The sequence below is a fragment of the Oncorhynchus keta genome, chromosome 18 (assembly GCF_023373465.1).
Source record: "Oncorhynchus keta strain PuntledgeMale-10-30-2019 chromosome 18, Oket_V2, whole genome shotgun sequence".
NCBI lineage: Eukaryota > Metazoa > Chordata > Actinopteri > Salmoniformes > Salmonidae > Oncorhynchus > Oncorhynchus keta.
In genome coordinates, this window is record NC_068438.1 from 1,134,017 (window position 1) to 1,155,539 (window position 21,523).

The window sequence follows — 21,523 nt, forward strand, 5'->3', positions numbered from 1 at the left end:
TAAGTAAGGGTAAGTAATCCTTCTCACCCCCCTTCTCACCCCCCCCAACAAGATTTAGATGCAAGTGGCTGTTCCACTGGTTGTCATAAGGTGTATGCACCAATTTGTAAGTCGCTCTGGATAAGAGCGTCTGCTAAATGACTTAAATGTAAATGTAATGTAAATGGATGTAACAAAGAACCCGATGGTCTGATGGGAACCCACAAATGTTGCTGAGTTAAAGCAGTTCTGCATGCAATAGTGGGTGTTATTGAGTGTAAGAGGGCAATGACTTTTCCACACAGGGGAATTGGCTGTTACGTCTTTGTTCATTAAATAAATAAAATAGGTGAACATTCAGGTTCCCTTGATATAATATTAGGTGTTGGTTGAAGAGCTGATAACATTCAGTATCACAATTATGCAAAAATAAAGAAAATCTGAAAGGGGAAATTATTTTTCACGGCACTGTATAAATGGAGACCGTTAAAATGTTTCCGGAGCATTGTACAGTGGGGCAAAAAAGTATTTAGTCAGCCACCAATTGTGCAAGTTATCCCACTTAAAAAGATGAGAGAGGCCTGTAATTTTCATCATATGTACACTTCACCTATGACAGACAAAATTAGGGGGGAAAATCCAGAAAATCACATTGTAGGATTTTCTATGAATTTATTTGCAAATTATGGTGGAAAATAAGTATTTGGTCAGCAACAAACAAGCAAGATTTCTGGTTCTCACAGACCTGTAACTTCTTCTTTAAGAGGCTCATCTGTCCTCCACTCGTTACCTGTATTAATGGCACCTGTTTGAACTTGTTATCAGTATAAAAGACACCTGTCCACAACCTCAAACAGTCACACTCCAAACTCAACTATGGCCAAGACCAAAGAGCTGTCAAAGGACACCACAAACAAAATTGTAGACCTGCACCAGGCTGGGAAGACTGAACCTGCAATAGGTAAGCAGCTTGGTTTGAAGAAATCAACTGTGGGAGCAATTATTAGGAAATGGAAGACATACAAGTCCACTGATAATCTCCTTCGATCTGAGGCTCCACGCAAGATCTCACCCCGTGGGGTCAAAATGATCACAAGAACAGTGAGCAAAAATCCCAGAACCACACGGGGGGACCTAGTGAATGAACTACAGAGAGCTGGGACCAAAGTAACAAAGCCTACCATCAGCAACACAATACGCCGCCAGGGACTCAAATCCTGCAGTGGCAGACGTGTCCCCCTGCTTAAGCCAGTACATGTCCAGGCCAGTCTGAAGTTTGCTAGAGAGAATTTGAATGATCCAGAAGAAGATTGGGAGAATGTCATATGGTCAGATGAAACCAAAATATAACTTTTTGGTCAAAACTCAACTCATTGTGTTTGGAGGACAAAGAATGCTGAGTTGCATCCAAAGAACACCATACCTACTGTGAAGCATGGGGGTGGAAACATCATGCTTTGGGGCTGTTTTTCTGCAAAGGGACCAGGACGACTGATCCGTGTAAAGGAAAGAATGAATGGGGCCGAGTATCGTGAGATTTTGAGTGAAAACCTCCTTCCATCAGCAAGGGCATTGAAGATGAAATGTGGCTGGGTCTTTCAGCATGACAATGATCCCAAACACACCGCCCGGCAATGAAAGAGTGGCTTCGTAAGAAGCATTTCAAGGTCCTGGAGTGGCCTAGACAGTCTCCAGATCTCAACCCCATAGAAAATATTTGGAGGGAGTTGAAAGTCTGTGTTTCCCAGCAACAGCCCCAAAACATCAATGCTCTAGAGGAGATCTACATGGAGGAATGGGCCAAAATACTAGCAACAGTGTGTGAAAACCTTGTGAAGACTTACAGAAAAATGTTGACCTCTGTCATTGCCAACAAAGGGTATGTAACAAAGTATTGAGATAAACTTTTGTTATTGACCAAATACTTATTTTCCACCATAATTTGCAAATAAATTCATAATGTGATTTTCTGGATTTTTTTCCCTCATTTTGTCTGTCATAGTTGAAGTGTACCTATGATGAAAATTACAGGCCTCTCTCATCTTTTTAAGTTGGAGAACTTGCACAATTGGTGGCTGACTAAATACTTCTTTGCCCCACTGTATGTCTCAGATATAGGACCAACACTTCAGAACAAACTTCCTTTTGATTTTTTGGGGGACTATCTGATGTTCCATGTAGTGAATCTGTTATTCAATGTGTTTTATATGGAGTAATAGCAGTAAGGGCTCCCCCGGTTTAGACAGAGATTAGACTATTATGGGCTAAGAAGCTGTTTAAGTGTCCCTATTACTATTCTACAAGCATATCTGTCCTCCCTGTATCCTTTGACTGGCACTACTTTGATGTCAGCATGGTGGCAGCAGAATCACACCCCGTCACGTGGGGGGGACACGTCCTGCAGGAACCAATATGTCTCTCCTACTCCAAACAAAAGGACCCGGTTTAGGGCTTCCCTTGCCAGTGGTATACCGCGATAGGGAAAGGGGGTCCTCCTAGGTCCCCGGCACGCCTGTGGGCAGCTGGGCTGGTCCGTTTGGGGGACGAGAAGGACTCATGCTCTGGGCCAGTGCAGGGCGGGGCACTCTCTGCATTGCTCTCTGGGGCTCTCTGGGAGCTGAGGGCTTAATTGGCACAGGGCTCTCAGCAGGTGACTATTGTTGAGATAAAAGAAGATTAGCAGCACGTCGCTAACTAACGGAGTCGGCCCTAGCCACAGCACTGATAGGTAACAGCCAGATATGGACAGTCACTGTGGAAGGAGGTTAATAATCATATATGGTCTGAGCAGGAGGAGTGGAGGGTTAACACCAAATGGAGTTAAGGAGGGGACAGGTGGAAGTTAAGAGGCCCCCCGTGAAGAAGTCAAGCGTGCCAGGCTGTGACTTTAGACACTCTCAACAGGTGCTTTTGAGAACACGTGGCGCACATTGTTGGACTATTATTGTAGGCAACCCTGTTTATATTGGGGTAAATTAGCAAATAGTATGATGACACACACAACACATATGGAGTAGGTTGTTGATTTGCATAATACGTGCCATTGCAGTCAATGGTTAACTTTGATGGTTCTTGAAAAGTTAGGTGCTTGCAAAGCCAGAGCTGTGGTATGTTGAAATGTATTAATCCCATAGTTCACAGAATTTCTTGTTTGCATAAATGTTAATCGTTTAGGTAGCGGTCAGTGCTGGTGATTTAGACCTTGTCAACTAAGGTGAAATCCTCATTTGAAATGTATGTGCTTGACTCCTGACTCAAGCTTTTGCACTTCTCCCATTGACATGAGCTGATCTAAAGTTAGGAATGGGCCCTTAATGGAGAACATCATACAGGTCATTAGCCTATGTTGTTACTCTAAACATAATTTAACACAGAACTTACCTTTGTTAACCTTCAATGGATCAGTGGATTACTAATAATGGATTACTTCATCAGTCACTCCTCTTTTACTGAAACTCAGGCTGGGTTTCAATCTGAGCCGCACTTTATACAGCCGACAATTCGGCTTCCAAAAGTGTTTCTCCCAAAATGTGCAGATGTTGCGTTATGGTAAACGCTGCACATGTCAGCTCAACCATAAATTACCTATACAAGTGGGCTGCTCTATAGTTAGGCTTGGATAGAATCCTGGCATCAAATCTATAGTTTCTGGGGCCAACATGTTAACTCAGTGTGAGCCAGGCCTCATGCAGACAGGGAACAGTCCAAAAGGCCTGTTTACCACTTAACAACAGGTTGCAGGCAGCCAGAGTGGCCTGCTTGTTGCCCAACAAATCCATTGTCTGCAGCCCCCGTCATTAGAGCTCTCTGCAGGGGGGAGTTCAGCAGAGAAAGGGCAGGCCGAGCTGACATCTGTGCCAGGGCCACGGGGTTAGACTCCCAGGTAGCCCACCTGTACAGCCTCGTTACTGGCCCTGAACACGGAGCAATTAACTGGCCAACTGGCTAAGAAGTAGGGGGGCTCCGAATGGATAGTATGTTAGTCGCCCTCTAGCCGAAGATGGTGGGGAAGGTGGAGGGGTAGAGGAGTGGAGGGGGGATAGAGGTGGAGGAGTACAGGATATGGAGGGATAGACAGATGTAGAGATGGATGGATGGATGGATGGATGGATGGATGGATGGATGGATGGATGGATGGATGGATGGATGGATGGAGGGGGTACGGAGGGTGTTAAGGGGATGGAGGGGTGGAGGGATATATAAATGTAGAGTTAAAGGAGTGGAGGTATGGATGGATGAATGGAGGGAGTTAATGGGATGGAGGGGTGGAGAGTATGGAGGGATAGACAGATATAGAGATAGAGCTGTGAAGGGGTAAAGGAGTGAAAGGATGGATAGAATGAGAGTGTGATGAGGGGGGTATATGGAGGGAGTTAAAGGACAGTTCATGCAAATTACACAATTACTGAATGGTTTCCTTACCATGGAAGCAGTCTATGGACTAGGTACAGTATGACAGCAATCCATGCTTTGGTTTTGTTTAACTGGGCACTGCAAATTCAATGCAAGTCAATGGTACCGATATTAGCAATTTTTCCAAATCATCCGAAAGTATCTAAAATGAATTGTATAGCTCAGTGAAGGCACATAAAAGTGCAAAAATATATAATATCGGTAACATTGACAAATGCTAAAAAGGCAGCATTTACTTTCAGTGGTCAGGTAAACAAAACCAAAGCATGGATTGCTGTCAGACCTTGTCCATAGACTGCTTACAGCGTAAGGAAATCAATATGTAATTTGGATTAACTTTAAGGAGGTGGAGGGGCAGGGGAAGGGTGACTGAATCTGAGGATCTGACTGCTAACAATGGATATAAAGCAGTGTCCTGACTGTGGCCTCAACACTCCCCTCCATTTCCACTGTCTGGACACACTTTCAGGATTCCCTGCTCGCGCACACATACACACACATGCACACACGCACATACATGCGCACGCATGACTGCATACACAAAGCGACACATATACAAACACGCACACTCACTCACTCACACATACTGTCAGGGTGCCTTCAAACGGTTGTCTGAATCAGTGGTGTGGTGGGGTGCAAAGAAACGATTAGCTAGAAACGGTGTTCTACCTTTTAAACACTTCTGATGGAAAAGGAATTGAGGTCCAAGTATGGATTTGGATGAGGAGAAGGGAGAATTTACCAGGGATAAGGGATGGATATGGGTATGAAAGACCAAAAAAGTAAAGAAAAGCTGCAGCAACTTTTTGCATGTATTCATTATCACACCTTTGCTTTGTATATACTGACCAAATAGAAGATACATTTGTCTGCGTACAGTACATTATATCCACAGATATGTTGAAACAGACCATGTTGATAAAAACATTTCATTAAAGAAACGACATCTGTTACAGGTAGAGCAGTTAAGTTACTTTATGTAGCTCATTCTTGAGTCGGACATGTACACAAAAAATGCAGGGGATGTCTTGCCGTAATAGTCCCCAGCTTCTGACACTCATAGAATATATTGCTCCCCACCAGGGTTAATTCATTCTCCCACTTTCCTTCCTGCGTACCAATAATATCTACTTTCTTCTGAAGTATGCACTCATTCACTACTTCCCACCAACCTAAAAGCATTGGATTGGTGGAGCCATAGGCTAGTGTTCCCACAAGTTGTAACGTGGGTCACATGTTCAGAATATGTGTGTGTGATGACAGTCTGTTGTTTTGGATAAAGGCATCATAAATGACCATGTTTGCAATGGTAGTACTAGGACTTTACATGACAGGTTTCTAAACTCAGCTGCTTCAATTCAGTCCGATTTCCAAACAGGTACGTTGGCACGCACAGAAATCCTTTGGCTATGGATAGTTTTACTTCAATGGCAAATGGGAGGGGGTGAGGATCTTAATCGGAGAGAGGGAAAAGAGGCAATGACGAGTGAAAGGAGAGAAGTTCTTATCCCTTTAATTGTCAGTTAGAGAGGATAGGAGTAAACACTAACACCCACGTCCCCCACCTCCTCCTCCTCCTTGGCCCCCCCTACTCCTCGCCACCCCTGGAACACTTCACAAAGTCACTCTAAAACCCTGCAATTAAGACAGAAAGGACCAGCAAAACCCTCGGTGCCCACTTCTCCTGCCAAAGCAAAGCTTTGACGAAACAAAAACAGGTTTTCGCTGCCTGCACAGCCCCTCCTCCTCTCTGCAACACTGAAAACAAAACAAAACCACACAGAGGACCACACTTAAAGGGCATGTAGAAGCTATTTCTAAAGGCCAGAAACGTATGTAATAGTAACTTAAGGCACCCCAAGAAAACATTCCCAAATTAAAAACTTTAAAACATTTTAATAAGAGTGTAATATTGTTCGAAAAGTCAGCTCTAACAAATCAGCTCTAACTTCGGTTTTCTTTAAAGAGATGGATTGTGGATTTTGCTCAATGGGAAAGTTTATTTCTGGAGCTTGACGCATAAGTTGTGTTTTGGGAGCTGCAGGCTGTCTGCACTTGGGCTCTCTGTGTGTATGGATGGCTCAGAGTTTTCTATAGAGCCTTCTTGCGAGCTAAATTTAAATGTGACGCTTTGGTCATGGATCTGATCGCGGATCTGGGGTAATTCAGGAGAAGTCCCAGAGACAGGCTTTCTTTAGAGGGGTGGATTGTGGATTTTGATCAATGGGAGATTATTTATTTTTTTATCTAAGGATCGATGTTGTCACAGTTGCTTCTTGCTGAAGAGGCATCAGCTAACGTTAGCCTGCTATAGCTAGCTATACTCTATCTCCGTTTCTGTTTCTTTTTCTTTCTAGCTTTCAAAATAAGTGAGCTGGATTGTGTTTGTGTACTGCCATATGTCGATAACAGCTAAGATTGTCACTTGTATAGGCTAGTAAATATCCTAAAGCTAGTCAGCTAGACAGTGATAGCTGCCAGCTCAAACCGGGGAGAGAGGGAGGAGAGAATACACTTTCAGTTTCATCTGCTGCTGGCTTGATAACGTTCACTCAAATAGGTTTTTCCACATGTAATTGATTAAATTAGATTTTTTATCCTATAAAGATTGCTATTGTGTAAATATGTTGTGAATAGTGTAGAAAAATCCTCACAGACGTATTCCATACTTAAACACATCAGCTTATCATGTACAGTAGGCTCACCATGTGAGTCATCAAAATGACCATTTTGCGTTCGGCCTTTCCAGTAGACTTTGTGGTTTTTATATGTGGGGAGGCAAAAATTTGTAAACTAACAACACATTTTTCAAGTTAGAACCCATGTATATTAGTTAATATACAGCACCAACTACAATAATATCTGATACAATAGGATCCATTATATGCTACTGGTCTGAAACAAGGGTGTGTGTGTGTGTGTGTGTGTGTGTGTGTGTGTGTGTGTGTGTGTGTGTGTGTGTGTGTGTGTGTGTGTGTGTGTGTGTGTGTGTGTGTGTGTGTGTGTGTGTGTGTGTGTGTGTGTGTGTGTGTGTGTGTGTGTGTGTGTGTGTGTGTGTGTGTGTGTGTGTGTGTGTGTGTGTGTGTGTGTGTCTGTCTGTCTGTCTGTCTGTCTGTCTGTCTGTCTGTCTGTCTGTCTGTCTGTCTGTCTGTCTGTCTGTCTGTCTGTCTGTCTGTCTGTCTGTCTGTCTGTCTGTCTGTCTGTCTGTCTGTCTGTCTGTCTGTCTAAAAAATAAAAAACAGAAATACCTTGTTTACATAAGTGACATTCAGACCCTTTGCGATGAGCCTCGAAATTGAGATCAGGTGCATCCTGTTCCCATTGATCATCCTTGAGATGTTTCTACAACTTGATTGGAGTCCACCTGTGGTACATTCAATTGATTGGACATGATTTGGAAAGGCACACACCTGTACATACGGTCCCACAGTGGACAGTGGAGGTCAGAGCAAAAATCAAGCCATGGGTTCAAAGGAATTGTCTGTACAGCTCCGAGACAGGATTTGCGTCGAAGCACAGATCTGGGGAAGGGTACCAAAAAATGTCTGCAGCATTGAAGGTCCCCAAGAACACAGTTGCCTCCATCATTCTTAAAAGGAAGACGTTTGGAACCACCAAGACTCTTCATAGAGCTGGCCTCCTGGCCAAACTGAGCAATCGGGGGAGGGCCTTGCTTGGTCAGGGAGGTGAACAAGAACCCGATGGTCACTCAGATAGAGCTCCAGAGTTCCTCTGAGGAGATGGGAGAACATTCCAGAAGGACAACCATCTCTGCAGCACTCCACCAATCAGCCCTTTATGGTAGTGCGGCCAGAGGGAAGCCACTCCTCAGTAAAAGGCACATGACAGCCTGCTTGGATTTGCCAAAAGGCACCTAAAGACTCTCAGACCATGAGAAACAAGATTTCTGGTCTGAAGATACCAAGATTGAACTCTTTGACCCGAATGCCAAGCGTCACTGGAGGAAAGCATGGTGGTGGCAGCATCATGCTGTGGGAATGTTTTTAAGCGGCAGAGACTGGGAGACTAGTCAGGATGGAGGCAATGATGAACAGAGCAAAGTACAGAGAGATACTTGATGAAAACCTGCTCCAGAGTGCTCAGGACCTCAGACTGGGGCGAAGGTTCACCTTCCAACAGGACAATGACCCTAAGCACACAGCCAAGACAACGCAGGTGTCCTTGAGTGGCCCAGCCAGAGCCCAGACTTGAACTCGATTGAACATCTCTGGAGAGACTTGAAAATAGCTGTGCAGCGACGCTCCCCGTCCAATATGACAGAGATTGAGAGGATCTGCAGAGAGAATGGGAGAAACTCCCCAAATACCGGGGTGCCAACCTTGTAGCGTCATACCCAAGAAGACTCAAGGATGTAATCGCTGCCAAAGGTGCTTCAACAAAGTGCTTTGTAAAGGGCTTAGTTATGTGGCTGAGTTAGTGAAATCTTATGTAAATGTGATATTTCAGGGGGGTTTTGTATATACATTTGCAAAAATGTCTAAAAGCCTGTTTTTGCTTTGTCATTAAGGGGTATTGTGTGTAAATTGATGAGGGGAAATGCAATAAGACTGTAATATAACAAAAATATGAACAAAGTCAAGTGGTCTGAATACTTTCCCGAATGCACTGTATGTGCAAATATAATCATGAGGTGTGAGGGTCATGATAATAAACATTACAGAAACTAGATTGCTATGAATTGCAACCATGAACAGTCAACATCATATTTTTTTTACTTGACATAGCCTCTTTTCAAACATCCTGCTGGTAGTTAGCCATGAGAGAAACATTTATTTTCAGAATGACTGTTCAGGATATTTAAGCTATCATGCAATATGACACTGAGGATGGAATGTCTCACTAACTCATTCCTCATTCTCTGGAACATGTATGTAGCCAAGAGTCTATTGCTCAATTGATCTAATGCACAGTTGAAGCTAGAAATCGTTTAGAAAATATACCACCAGCATCATTACAATAAATACAGTACACCCCTACCCTCTTCCTCCTCCTTCCTCAAATCTGCCCCTCCCTTCTCTCTCTCTCTTACCTCATGTCTCATACAATGCCATGTTAATGTGTCACTCAGGGGTATGTTCCTGTCTTTTAACTGCCAGTTGAGTTGAGGTGGGGGTATATGCATGTCTAGCCATGACAGACGATTCATTCCCCATGTCTATCTGTTCTTGGTTTAAACATTAACTCTGCGCCATCCAATGGATTCAGTCCCGCGCACAGATGCCCTAAGATTATTTTTTATCTCCCCATCATATCTCCTTCTGAGCAGAATTACTTGATCATGAGGCTATATACTCATGCACCTTGCAAAATACAATAAGCATCAGTGTAGGCTAATACATTAAGAGATTCGTTCTTATGAAATTAAACAAGCGGCGCAGATGTGGATCACCAAGACTCCAACTGTCCAATATCACACGTCACAAGTTTGACAGCTTTAGATCGTCAAATCAGATTGCTTGGAGAGAGGGGATAGAGCTCAGGCTTTACTACTCCTGCAAAATTAAGATTAGTTATAGTCTACTTACTCACCTCCCCCAACCCACGCAGCAGTTCTCCTTACAGGTTCGGAGCGTTCCCGGAGCCCCACACGCGCCCTACTCCGTGTGACCCTACCTTCACCATGGTGAGTGCCTTGGTCACATAATTTGACAGTTACACATGTATGTATGTCTTGTTGTCCATTTTCCTAATAACATGGACTTTATTGTTGTGTTAGTGTTCATCCGCGCATGGTGACCATGATGCGTATTTTTACGCACAGTGTTCACCGGCAATTTGGTGCATTTGCAGATTTGCATGTGACTCGTTTTGTAAATACATTTTGATTCAAGTTTTGTAAAACAGCGTAGCCTACCTACAATGTGGACTGAAATGCTGAGATTTTGTGAGCGGGAGTCATGATCGAGAATTTGCACAGTCTGGATTAAGGCAGACGCAACAGGTAGATAGATCATGTTGATCGCTATAACTCTCGAGGATCTTTATCCGTATATCACATTACGGCATGAGAAATTATGGATTGCTTGTGGCGTTGATTTAATTATTCAGTTATATTTACATCTGATAGTGTGTTTATTCAATCTGACTGTAATTCACATCAAATAAGGATGTTGCATCTAAACTTCATTGAAGCCAATTTATTGAATAGTTCCATGCTAGAAAGTAAGAGAGACAGAGAGAGTTCACAATTTATCACATCTGTCTGCATTAGGTGATGGATTATTGTCACAATTGATCATTATGAATATGTTATAATATACAATTACGACTTTTATTGATAAACTTTCACTTTATTGATGAGGTATCCCTCCTGCCTATTTGTTTTACAGAGCACTGCCCTGACTTGTCAAGATCTGAGCTTTGTAGGGGGCCAACTCTACAACTGCCCTTACCCAGCCCCAACGTCGGCAGACAGTGTTGACGTTTCCACGGTGACTGTGGCCTCCTTTTGGGCCGCTGGTCCCCCGGACGACACAGCATGCCAGCACGAGCCAACACAGCGGGGTAAGTCTGTTGAAATTAAAATTTACTTCACAGTGATATGCCAGGTTCAGCGCGAGCCTCCATGTGGCTGGCTCGTTTATCACTGGAATTTTCCTCATTTGGATAGCAGATAGTAGGATTTATTTAAAATCACATCTTCTGTTTTTTTTTCTTCAAATTATTATTTTATTTTCTCTACTGTACACATTACTTACTCATTTAGGCCCAGCTATCACAGGCCTTTACTGCTATTTGCTGCTATTATTGTTGTATTTCTGATATTTAGGGCAATGTCTCTGTCTTCTCTCCAAACTAGAACTCTACTCTTGCTTGGACTTTGGGACCTCTCGACCTGACCCAATCTGGACTGACCACCTGTCACCACATTTGCAGAGAAACAAGCAGGTAGCTATTTACACTAACAAAACTGGAGAGTTTCTTCAGGTGCTACCTGTGTGCAGGGGCATAGGTGTTACCTGTGTACAGGGGCAATTACAGGTGCTACCTGTGTACAGGGGCATAGGACCAGAGGGACAGGGGGGACATCTCCCCCCAATGTTAGAAGCAGGTCAAATGCCCCCCATCTCAATAATAAAATAAATACAGCAATTCACAATACTTTAAAAAAAAAAATGTTTCTCACCAGATTCAATGAGGAACTTTTATTTTGAAAAGGCCTCTGCTGCTGGAATGTGAGTCACTTCCCCCACCTCCACTGACTGCTTCATTCTCAATCTCGGTTAATACAAGCATTGTGGCAGTGTGTGAGTGAGAGAAGAATCACTGTGCAGCACCACCATCATTGCTCACCGCACTTGGAAAAGTAATTGTTGTTGGCATCAACAAAGTACGTTTAAGTAAAAAGTGTACAAAAGGGCCGAATAATGGTGCTGGAGACGATGGCTATGTTTTACGTGCTCATAACCAACTGTGCTATTTTTTAGTGTGTTGTTTTTTAAACTTATTTTGTACATAATGTTGCTGCTGCCGTCTTTTATGACCAAAAATAACTTCTGGGCTTCAGAACAGCGATTACTCACCTCAAACTGGAAGAAGCTTTTCCTTTAACGAGTCCGACACGAATGATATACTACTTTCTAGGAAACAGGCCCAAATCCCCATCATTTGCGTGAAAAAAAGATGGATTAAAAGGGGACGGAGGTCAGGCTGCCTTCTGAGAAGTCGTAGGTGAGCAAGTAAACCCCCACTTCCATCCATTGTATTGGCCAACGTGCAATCATTGGTAAATAAAATTGATGAACTTCAATTAAGATTAGCCTACCAACGGGACATTAAAAACTGTAATATTTTATGTTTCACCGAGTCTTGGCTGAACGACAACACAGATAATATGGAGCTGGCGGGATTTTCCACGCACCGGCAAAACAGAGAAGCTACGTCTGGTAAGATGAGGGGTGGGGTCGTGTGTCTATTTGTCAATAACAGCTGGTGCGCGATGTCTAATATTAAAGAAGGCTTGAGGTATTGCTCGCCTGAGGTAGGGTACCTTATAATAAGCTGTCGACCACACTATCTACCAAGAGAGTTATTATCTATATTATTCGTAGCCGTCTATTTACCACCACAAACCGATGCTGGCACTAAGAACGCACTCAACCAACTTTATAAGGCCAAAAGCAAACAAGAAACTGGCCGGGGACTTTAATGCAGGCAAACTTAAATCCGTTTTACCTCATTTCTACCAGCATGTCACATGTGCAACCAGAGGAAAAAAGACTCTAGACCACCTTTACTTCTCACACAGAGATGCATACAAAGCTCTCCCCTGCCCTCCACTTGGCAAATATGACCATAATTCTATCCCCCTGATTCCTGCTTACAAGCAAAAACCTAAATCAGGAAGTACCAGTGACTCGCTCAATACGGAAATGGTCAGATGACGCGGATGTTACGCTACAGGACCATTTTGCTAGCACAGACTGGAATAAGTTTCCGGATTCATCCAATGGCATTGAGGTGTATACCACCTCAAATCAAATCAAACTTTATTTGTCACATGCGCCGAATACATCAGCTGATATCTCAAAGTGCTGAAACCCAGCCTAAAACCCCAAACAGCAAGCAATGCAGGTGTAGAAGCACGGTGGCTAGGAAAAACTCCCTAGAAAGGCCAAAACCTAGGAAGAAACAAAGAGAGGAACCAGGCTATGAGGGGTGTCCAGTTCTCTTCTGACTGTGCCAGGTGGAGATTACAACAGAACATGGCCAAGATGTTCAAATGTTCATAAATGATCAGCATGGTCAAATAATAATAATCACAGTAGTTGTCGAGGGTGCAACAGGTCAGCACCTCAGGAGTAAATGTCAATTGGCTTTTCATAGCTGGTCATTGAGAGTATCTGTACTGCTCCTGCTGTCTCTAGAGAGTTGAAAACAGCAGGTCTGGGACAGGTAGCACGTCCAGTGAACAGGTCAGGGTTCCATAGCCGCAGGCAGAACAGTTGACACTGGAGCAGCAGCACGGCCAAGCGGACTGGGGACAGCAAGGAGTCATCATGCCAGTTAGTCCTGAGGCATGGTCCTAGGGCTCAGGTCCTCCGAGAGAGAGAAAGAAAGAATGAAAGAAAGAAAGAAAGAGAGAATTAGAGAGAGCATACTTAAATTCACACAGGACACCGGATAAGACAGGAGAAATACTCCAGATATAACAGACTGACCCTAGCACCGACACATAAACTACTGCAGCATAAATACTGGAGGCTGAGACCGGAGGGATCAGGAGACATTGTGGCCCCACCCGATGGTACCCCCGGACAGGGCCAAACAGGCAGGATATAACCCCACCCACTTTGCCAAAGCACAGCCCCCACATCACTAGAGGGATATCGTCAACCACCAACTTACCATCCTGAGACAAGGCCGAGTATAGCCCACAAAGATCAATGCCACGGCCAACCCAAACAGGAAGACCACGTCAGTGACTCAACTCACTCAAGTGACGCACCCCTCCTAGGGACGGCATGGAAGAGCACCAGTAAGCCAGTGACTCAGCCCCTGTAATAGGGTTAGAGCCAGAGAATCCCAATGGAGAGAAGGGAACCGGCCAGGCAGAGACAGCAAGGGCGGTTCGTTGCTCCAGTGCCTTTCCGTTCACCTTCACCTGGGCCAGACTACACTCAATCATAGGACCTACTGAAGAGATGAGTCTTCAATAAAGACTTAAAGGTTGAGACCGAGTCTGCGTCTCTCATATTGGTAGTGAGACCATTCCATAAAAACGGAGCTCTATAGGAGAAAGCCCTGCCTCCAGCTGTTTGCTTAGAAATTCTAGGGACAATCTTGTGGATGTGTATGTACGGCAAGACCAAATCGGAAAGATGGGTAGGAGCAAGCCCATGTAATGCTTGGTAGGTTAGCAGTAAAACCTTGAAATCAGCTCTTGCCTTAACAAGAAGCCAGTGTAGGGAGGCTAGCACTGGAGTAATATGATCACATTTTTTGGTTCTAGTCAGGATTCTAGCAGCCATATTTAGAGCTAACTGAAGTTTATTTAGTGCTTTATCCGGGTAGCCGGAAAGTAGAGCACTGCAGTAGTCTAAACCTAGAAGTGACGAAAGCATGGATACATTTTTCTGCATCATTTTTGGACAGAAAATGTAGGATTTTTGCAATGTTACGTAGATGGAAAAAAACTGTCCTTGAAACAGTCTTGATATGTTCGTCAAAAGAGAGATCAGGGTCCACAGTAACGGCGAGGCCCTTCACAGTTTTATTTGAGACGACTGTACAACCATCAAGATTAATTGTCAGATTCAACAGAAGATCTCTTTGTATCTTGGGACCTAGAACAAGCATCTCTGTTTTGTCCGAGTTTGAAAGTAGAAAGTTTGCAGCCATCCACTTCCTTATGTCTGAAACACAGGCCTCCAGCTTCACCATGTTTCGTTGAAATGTACAGCTATGTGTCACCCGCATAGCAGTGAAAGTTAACATTATGTTTCCAAATGACATCACCAAGAGGTAAAATATATAGTGAAAACAATAGTGGTCCTAAAACGGAACCTTTAGGAATACCGACATTTACAGTTGAAACCATCCACAGAGACAAACTGATATCTTTCCGACAGATAAGATCTAAACCAGGCCTGAACTTGTCTATGTAGACCAATTTGGGCTTCCTATTTCTCCAAAAGCATGTGGTGATCGATGGCAGCACTAAGCAGCACTAAAGTCTAGGACCACGAGGACAAATGCAGAGCTTCGGTCTGATGCCATTAAAAGGTAATTTACCACGTTCACAAGTGCAGTCTCAGTGCAATGATGGGGTCTAAAACCAGACTGAAGCATTTCGTATACATTGTTTGTCTTCAGAATACAACAAGTGTAGACCTTACCGTGAAATGCTTACTTAGAAGCTTTTAACCAACAGTGCAGTTCAAGAAGAGTTAAGAAAATATTTACCAAATTAACTAAAGCAAAAAATACAAAAATACAAAAAGTTACACAGTAACACTCAGTTTTATGCTCGCTTCGAGGCAAGCAACACTGAAGCATGCATGAGAGCACCAGCTATTCTGGACGACTGTGTGATAACGCTCTCGATAGCCGATGTGAGTAAGACCTTTAAACAGGTCAACATTCACAAAGCCGCGGGGCCAGACGGATTACCAGGACGTGCACTCAAAGCATGCGCGGACCAACTAGCAAGAGTCTTCACTGACATTTTCAACCTCTCCCTGACAGAGTCTGTAATACCTACATGTTTCAAGATAAATTTGGACCCCTACAAGTCAGCCGGGCTAGACAATCTGGACCCTCTCTTTCTAAAATGATGTGCCAAAATTGTTGCAACCCCTATTACTAGCCTGTTCAACCTCTCTTTTGAAAAGTCTGAGATCCCTAAAGATTGAAAAGCTGCCGCGATCAAAAAGCTGCCGCGATATAGCTGCCGCGATAAAGCTGCCGTGATATAGGTCTGGCCTATATCTATCCTACCCTGCCTTTCTAAGGTCTTCGAAAGCCAAGTTAACAAACAGATTACCGACCATTTCGAATCCTACCGTACCTTCTCCGCTATTCAATCTGGTTTCCAAGCTGGTCATGGCTGCACCTCAGCCATGCTCAAGGTCCTAAACGATATCATAACCGCAATCGATAAGAGACAATACTGTGCAGCCGTATTCATCGATCTGACCAAGGCTTTCGACCCTGTCAATCACCACGTTCTTATCGGCAGACTCAACAGCCTTGGTTTCTCACATGACTGCCTCGCCTTGTTCACCAACTACTTATCTGATAGAGTTCAGTGTGTCAAATCGGAGGGCCTGTTGTCCGGACATCTGGCAGTCTCTATGGGGTGCCACAGGGTTCATTTCTCGGGCCAACTCTCTTTTCTGTATACATAAATGATGTCGCTCTTGCTGCTGGTGATTCTCTGATCCACCTCTACGCAGACGACACCATTCTGTATACTTCTGGCCCTTTGAGCACTGTGTTAAGTAACCTCCAGACAAGCTTCAATGCCATACAACTCTACCTAGGTGTATGGTTAGACTGTAAACTCTCCTTCCAGACTCACATAAAGCATCTCCAATCCAAAATTAAATTTAGAATCGGCTTCCTATTTCACTCATGCTGCCAAACATACCCTCGTAAAACTGACTATCCTAGCGATCCTCGACTTCGGCGATGTCATTTACAAAATAGCCCCCAACACTCTACTCAGCAAATTGGAGGCAGTCTATCACAGTGTCATCACTTTTGTCACCAAAGCCCCATATACTACCCACCACTGAGACCTGTACGCTCTCGTTGGCTGGCCCTCACTTCATACTCGTCGCCAAACCAGCTGGCTCCAGGTCGTCTACAAGTATTTTCTAGGTAAAGCCCCGCCTTATCACAGCTCACTGGTCACCATAGCAGCACCCACCCGTAGCACGCGCTCCAGCAGGTACATTTCACTAGTCACCCCCAAAGCCAATTCCTCCTTTGGCCGCCATTCCTTCCAGTTCTCTGCTGCCAATGATTGGAACGAACTGCAAAAGTCACTGAAGCTGGAGACTCATATCTCCATCACTAACTTTAAGCACCAGCTGTCAGAGCAGCTCACAGATCACTGCACATGTACATAGCCCATCTGTAATTAGCCCATCCAACTACCTCATCCCCATACTTTATTTTTTATTTTTTTTGGTCCTTTGAACCCCAGTATCTCTACTTGCACCTTCATCTTCTGCACATCTATCACTCCAGTGTTTAATTGCTATATTGTAATTACTTCGCCACTATGGCCTATTCATTGCCTTACGTCCCTTATCTTACCTCATTTGCACACACTGTATGTAGACTACTGTATTATTGACTGTATGTTTGTTTATTCCATGTGTAAGTCTGTGTTGTTGTATGTGTCAAACTGCTTTGCTTTATCTTGGCCAGGTCGCAGTTGTAAATGAGAACTTGTTCTCAACTAGCCTACCTGGTTAAAACAAGATTAAATAAAAAAATAAAAAAAGGTCTACACTTGTTGTATTCGGCGCATTTGACAAAGTTTGATTTGATTAGTATGAATGTCAATAAATGTTGATATGTTGGAACGAACATGAGCTTTCTCCTGGGTAGTAGCTAGTTCGAATTTACATTTAAGGTTTTAGTCATTTTTAGTTGTGTCATGTTTTATCTAACTAGCTAACGCTAGGTTAAATCTAACTAGCTAACTTCTGGTTGTGTGAAAAACTGATAGTTAGTCTAGGCAGCTGTCTAAACATGTAGTAAATCTTGACCAAATAACGATCTCCAGGTGGCCTCCATTGATTTTGCTAGTCACTTTCACTCAGATATCATTAAAATGACAAAAGTCATGGCAAAATGTGTAGAATTGCAGGAAATTAGCTTTAAACCCACAAACATTGTTTCTCCACCCCATGGCAAAATGGGTAGAATTGCAGGAAATGTGTTATAACAAAATGTGTCGAATTGCAGGAAATTCACTTTAAAACCACATTTTTTCATTTTGCCGTCAAGAGTGGGGCCACTAAAATGGATTTTTCATCATCTTCTTCTTCTTCTTCAAATGAGTAAATAAAATAATGAATATATAATTTGTACTGTAGATACTTACACATTTGTCTTTTATTTTCCTAAGCTTCAAGACACGTTGATACAGAGAGAGGGGGAACTGGCAAGACTGCATGAGGAAAATAACAAACTCAAAGAATTCTTAAACTCTTCATTTGTGAAAACGTTGGAGGAAAAAACAAAGGTAATTACTTCATAATCAAAGATTATTCATGACTGATTGATTCATTCATTTCAGCTGAATTTATCTCTAGTTATCTCTAAATGTAGCATAATAAGTGTGCCCTTTGTAAAGCCCAATTTCCCAGTTTACAGAGGTGTAGTTTCTCTCAAACAGCCTCCTTACTTGTGTTCCTCCTTTTCCATAGAGACTTCTCTCTGCTCAGAGTGGCGATAGGAAGAGGGACCGGAAGCGGAATTCCGAAATCCAGAATCTGCATGGTGTTGGAGAATTCCGGAACCTCAGTGCCAGTCAGCTTCTCCTTGGTTCTCAGGTGAAACGGACCTGCCGGAACTTGTCCCTGCAGTTCTGTTCAGAAGAGGAGCTAGCCAGCACCCCACCTGTGGACCTGTGGATCCTGCAGACCTTGGGCCTGAAGGACGAGGACACCATCGATACAACATCCACTGAATACAGCTTTAACTCCTCCATTGACTCCCTCACCAAATGTAGCACCATCACAGACTCCTCTGGTGACTACTGCCAAACAACCGATCATAAATCCACCGCTTATGACACACCTACTGATGGCCCTGGTCATGGTGCCAGTGTAGGACTATACACTGATTACTGCTTTAACACCAACAGTGCCTACAGTGTCTCTACAGACTCCGTCTCTAACTTCACTGGAACTGTGCCTTCTACTCCATACAGCCCTAGCATAGAAGTCACCCCCAATTTCCAGGCCCCACTGCCCCAATTAGTCAACACTCTCTCGTCAATTGACCCAATACAGCCATTCAGACCAATCTTAGCCTCCTCTCCCAACCTGTCTCAGGACAGTAGTCCAGGGCTGTACCACACACCCAGCCCTCACTACCGTAGCCCCTCCAGTCCTGTAGGGGGTGATGTGACGACTCAGTACCCTGAACTGTCTACCCCACGTGGCCGGACAGAGCTAGCTTTCAGCATGTCCCTAAACCCTTCCAGCAGCGTCAGACTCAAGACACACAGCTTTCCTCAGGGACAGGCCTTCGTCCGCAAGGACACCCTGGGAGGCTGGAACTTCACCTGGGTCCCCAAACAAGGCCTGTAAGCCTCATTTATGTCCTACGGACAGAGGCAAGAACTACAATAAGCTATGCAAATTAGCGACCCTGCGTAGTTGCATAGCAAGAATAAGCAAACGTTGCAGCCCCGTGATTTGTAACAAGATGCAAATAACTAGACGCAAATACTTAGGATCGCCATTTTGCGTAGGTAACTGTGTTTGTGCATAGGCCTGAAGGAAAAGCATAAGAGGTAGCTAGCTGCTAATCCAAAGGACGTTGGATAACTTGCTGTTCTAAAAGAGAGAATGACTGCCACAGAGACAATTGCCCTTGTTGCAATAAAACACTGTTAACCATAGAGAAGTAAAGCACTGCCCTGTACCCTTCAGCTGCATACACATAACTGGAAAAAACAGCCTTAAAGCAGCAGTGCAGTTTGTCAAAGTCACACTGCCTAGTGCTTACAGCCTTGAGCACTTTGAACACTTCACCTGTACTGTAGAAGAACAACACAACGTTTACAGATAGTAAACAGGTTGTAAAATGTAGCCTGTAGATGTTGATCAAATTTACCCCTAAGCTATAACAATGTTATTAATGAGACATTAATAAGACAGCTGCCTGACAAAAGTGCCCGACAGAAGTCTACTAGTTTAATTTGAATGTGTAAATAATCCTACTACATATTAACCCTACTTTGAGTGTCAATGGCGTTATAGGGAACAGAGTTTTTCTTTAGTCATTTCAAATGGTCAGTAAAAAGTTGTGATGCTAGCAATCGGGGCTCAATCAAACAAGGCACAGTATCTGACCGGTACCCAAGGACACGCTCCCTAGATTTACACCATGGATACACTAATTTGACCAAAAGTATGTGGACGCCTGATCGTCAAACATCTCATTCCAATATCATGGGGATTAATGTGGAGCGGGTCTCCGTTTTGCTGCTATAACAGCCTCCACTCTTCTGGGAAGGCTTTCCACTAAACGTTGGAACATTGCTGCGGGGACTTGCTTCCATTCAGTCACGAGCATTAGTGAGGATGGGCACTGATGTTGGCCGATTAGGCCTGGCTCGCAGTCGGCGTTCCAATTCATCCCAAAGGTGACGATGGGGTTGAGGTCAGGGCTTTACACCACTCCAGCAAGCTTTACACCACTCCAGCAAGCTTTACACCACTCCAGCCGTGACTTGGCATTGCGCATGGTGATCTTAGGCTTGTGTGCATTTACTCAGCCATGGAAACCCATTTCATGACGAAGAGTTCTTGTGCTGATGTTGCTTCCAGAGGCATTTTGGAACTCGGTGGTGAGTGTTGCAACCGAGGACAGACGTTGTTGCTCCTGTACGTTTCCAATTCACAATAACAGACCTTACAGTTGAACGAAGCAGCTCTAGCAGGGCAGAAATTTGACAAGCTGACTTGTTGGAAAGGTGGCATCCTATGACGGTGCCACGTTGAAAGTCACTGAGCTCTTCAGTAAGGCCATTCTACTGCCAATGTTTGGCTATGGAGATTGCATGGCTGTGTGCTCGATTTTGTCAGCAACAGGTGTGGCTGAAATAGCTGAATCCAGTAATTTGAAGGGATGTCCACATACTTTTGTATATATAGTGTATCTATGGTGTATATATCTAGTGAGCTTTTCCTGGTGTTTGAAAAAAGAACTGGTCCTACTGAAAGCGTTTTACACACTGCCGACAAAAACTAGAGTAAAATGAGACCTTCCAGTCACTACAAACCCCTGTAATACACTGTCTCTTGAGTTTATATGTACACAATGTGATTTTTTAAATTTTGTATGTTGACCTGAGTTTGTGATCAAAAAAAGAAATACTGATTAGCAATTTTCTCTGTGAATGTTGTTCCACATACTTTGACATAATCTGCTTTAAAGCCAGTTTGATCACATTTCTCGTGCTTTTTTGTAACCCTTTATCCCATGATGGTGATGGTTTTAGATTTAGCCACTGTACAAGAGTGGTCTTCACAGGACCGGTGGAATCCGCTTCTTTTCATTGCTCAACCCCTTTACACTTTTTTTTGTGGATATGATTCCTTTTCTCTCTTGAACCTTTTTTCACATATGGCTCATTGGCTAATTATCTTGTCTTGTGGGCAGTATGTGTGTTTGAACTGCATCAATGCTGAACAAGCTGAGTAAAAATGTTGTCATAAGACTAATTTGACAACCAATAGATTGCCCCAAGACAAGTCGTCTGAAACTCAATGGCATAAGGATGGAACAAAGTCCTTGGACTTCAGATTGAGATATAGTCGCACCAAGTCAACCATTTTTTTGTGAAGGAATGGTGCAGTCTAACGCACATATTTTTTGGTTATTGGATAGAACAGACATATAGAGAAACAATAGAGCA

At 43.6% G+C, this 21,523-nt stretch overlaps 1 protein-coding gene across 1 annotated transcript; it reads left to right on the forward strand.

Moving 5' to 3' along the window:
- Positions 1-9,808: 9,808 nt before the first annotated feature.
- gmnc (geminin coiled-coil domain containing) lies at positions 9,809-21,056 on the forward strand. Its single transcript, XM_035791413.2, has 5 exons — positions 9,809-10,036; positions 10,743-10,917; positions 11,213-11,301; positions 17,999-18,115; positions 18,300-21,056. Exons 1-5 carry the CDS (start codon positions 10,034-10,036, stop codon positions 19,185-19,187), a joined length of 1,272 nt encoding a protein of 423 aa, XP_035647306.1. The 5' UTR covers positions 9,809-10,033; the 3' UTR covers positions 19,188-21,056.
- The last annotated feature ends 467 nt before the right edge of the window (positions 21,057-21,523 follow it).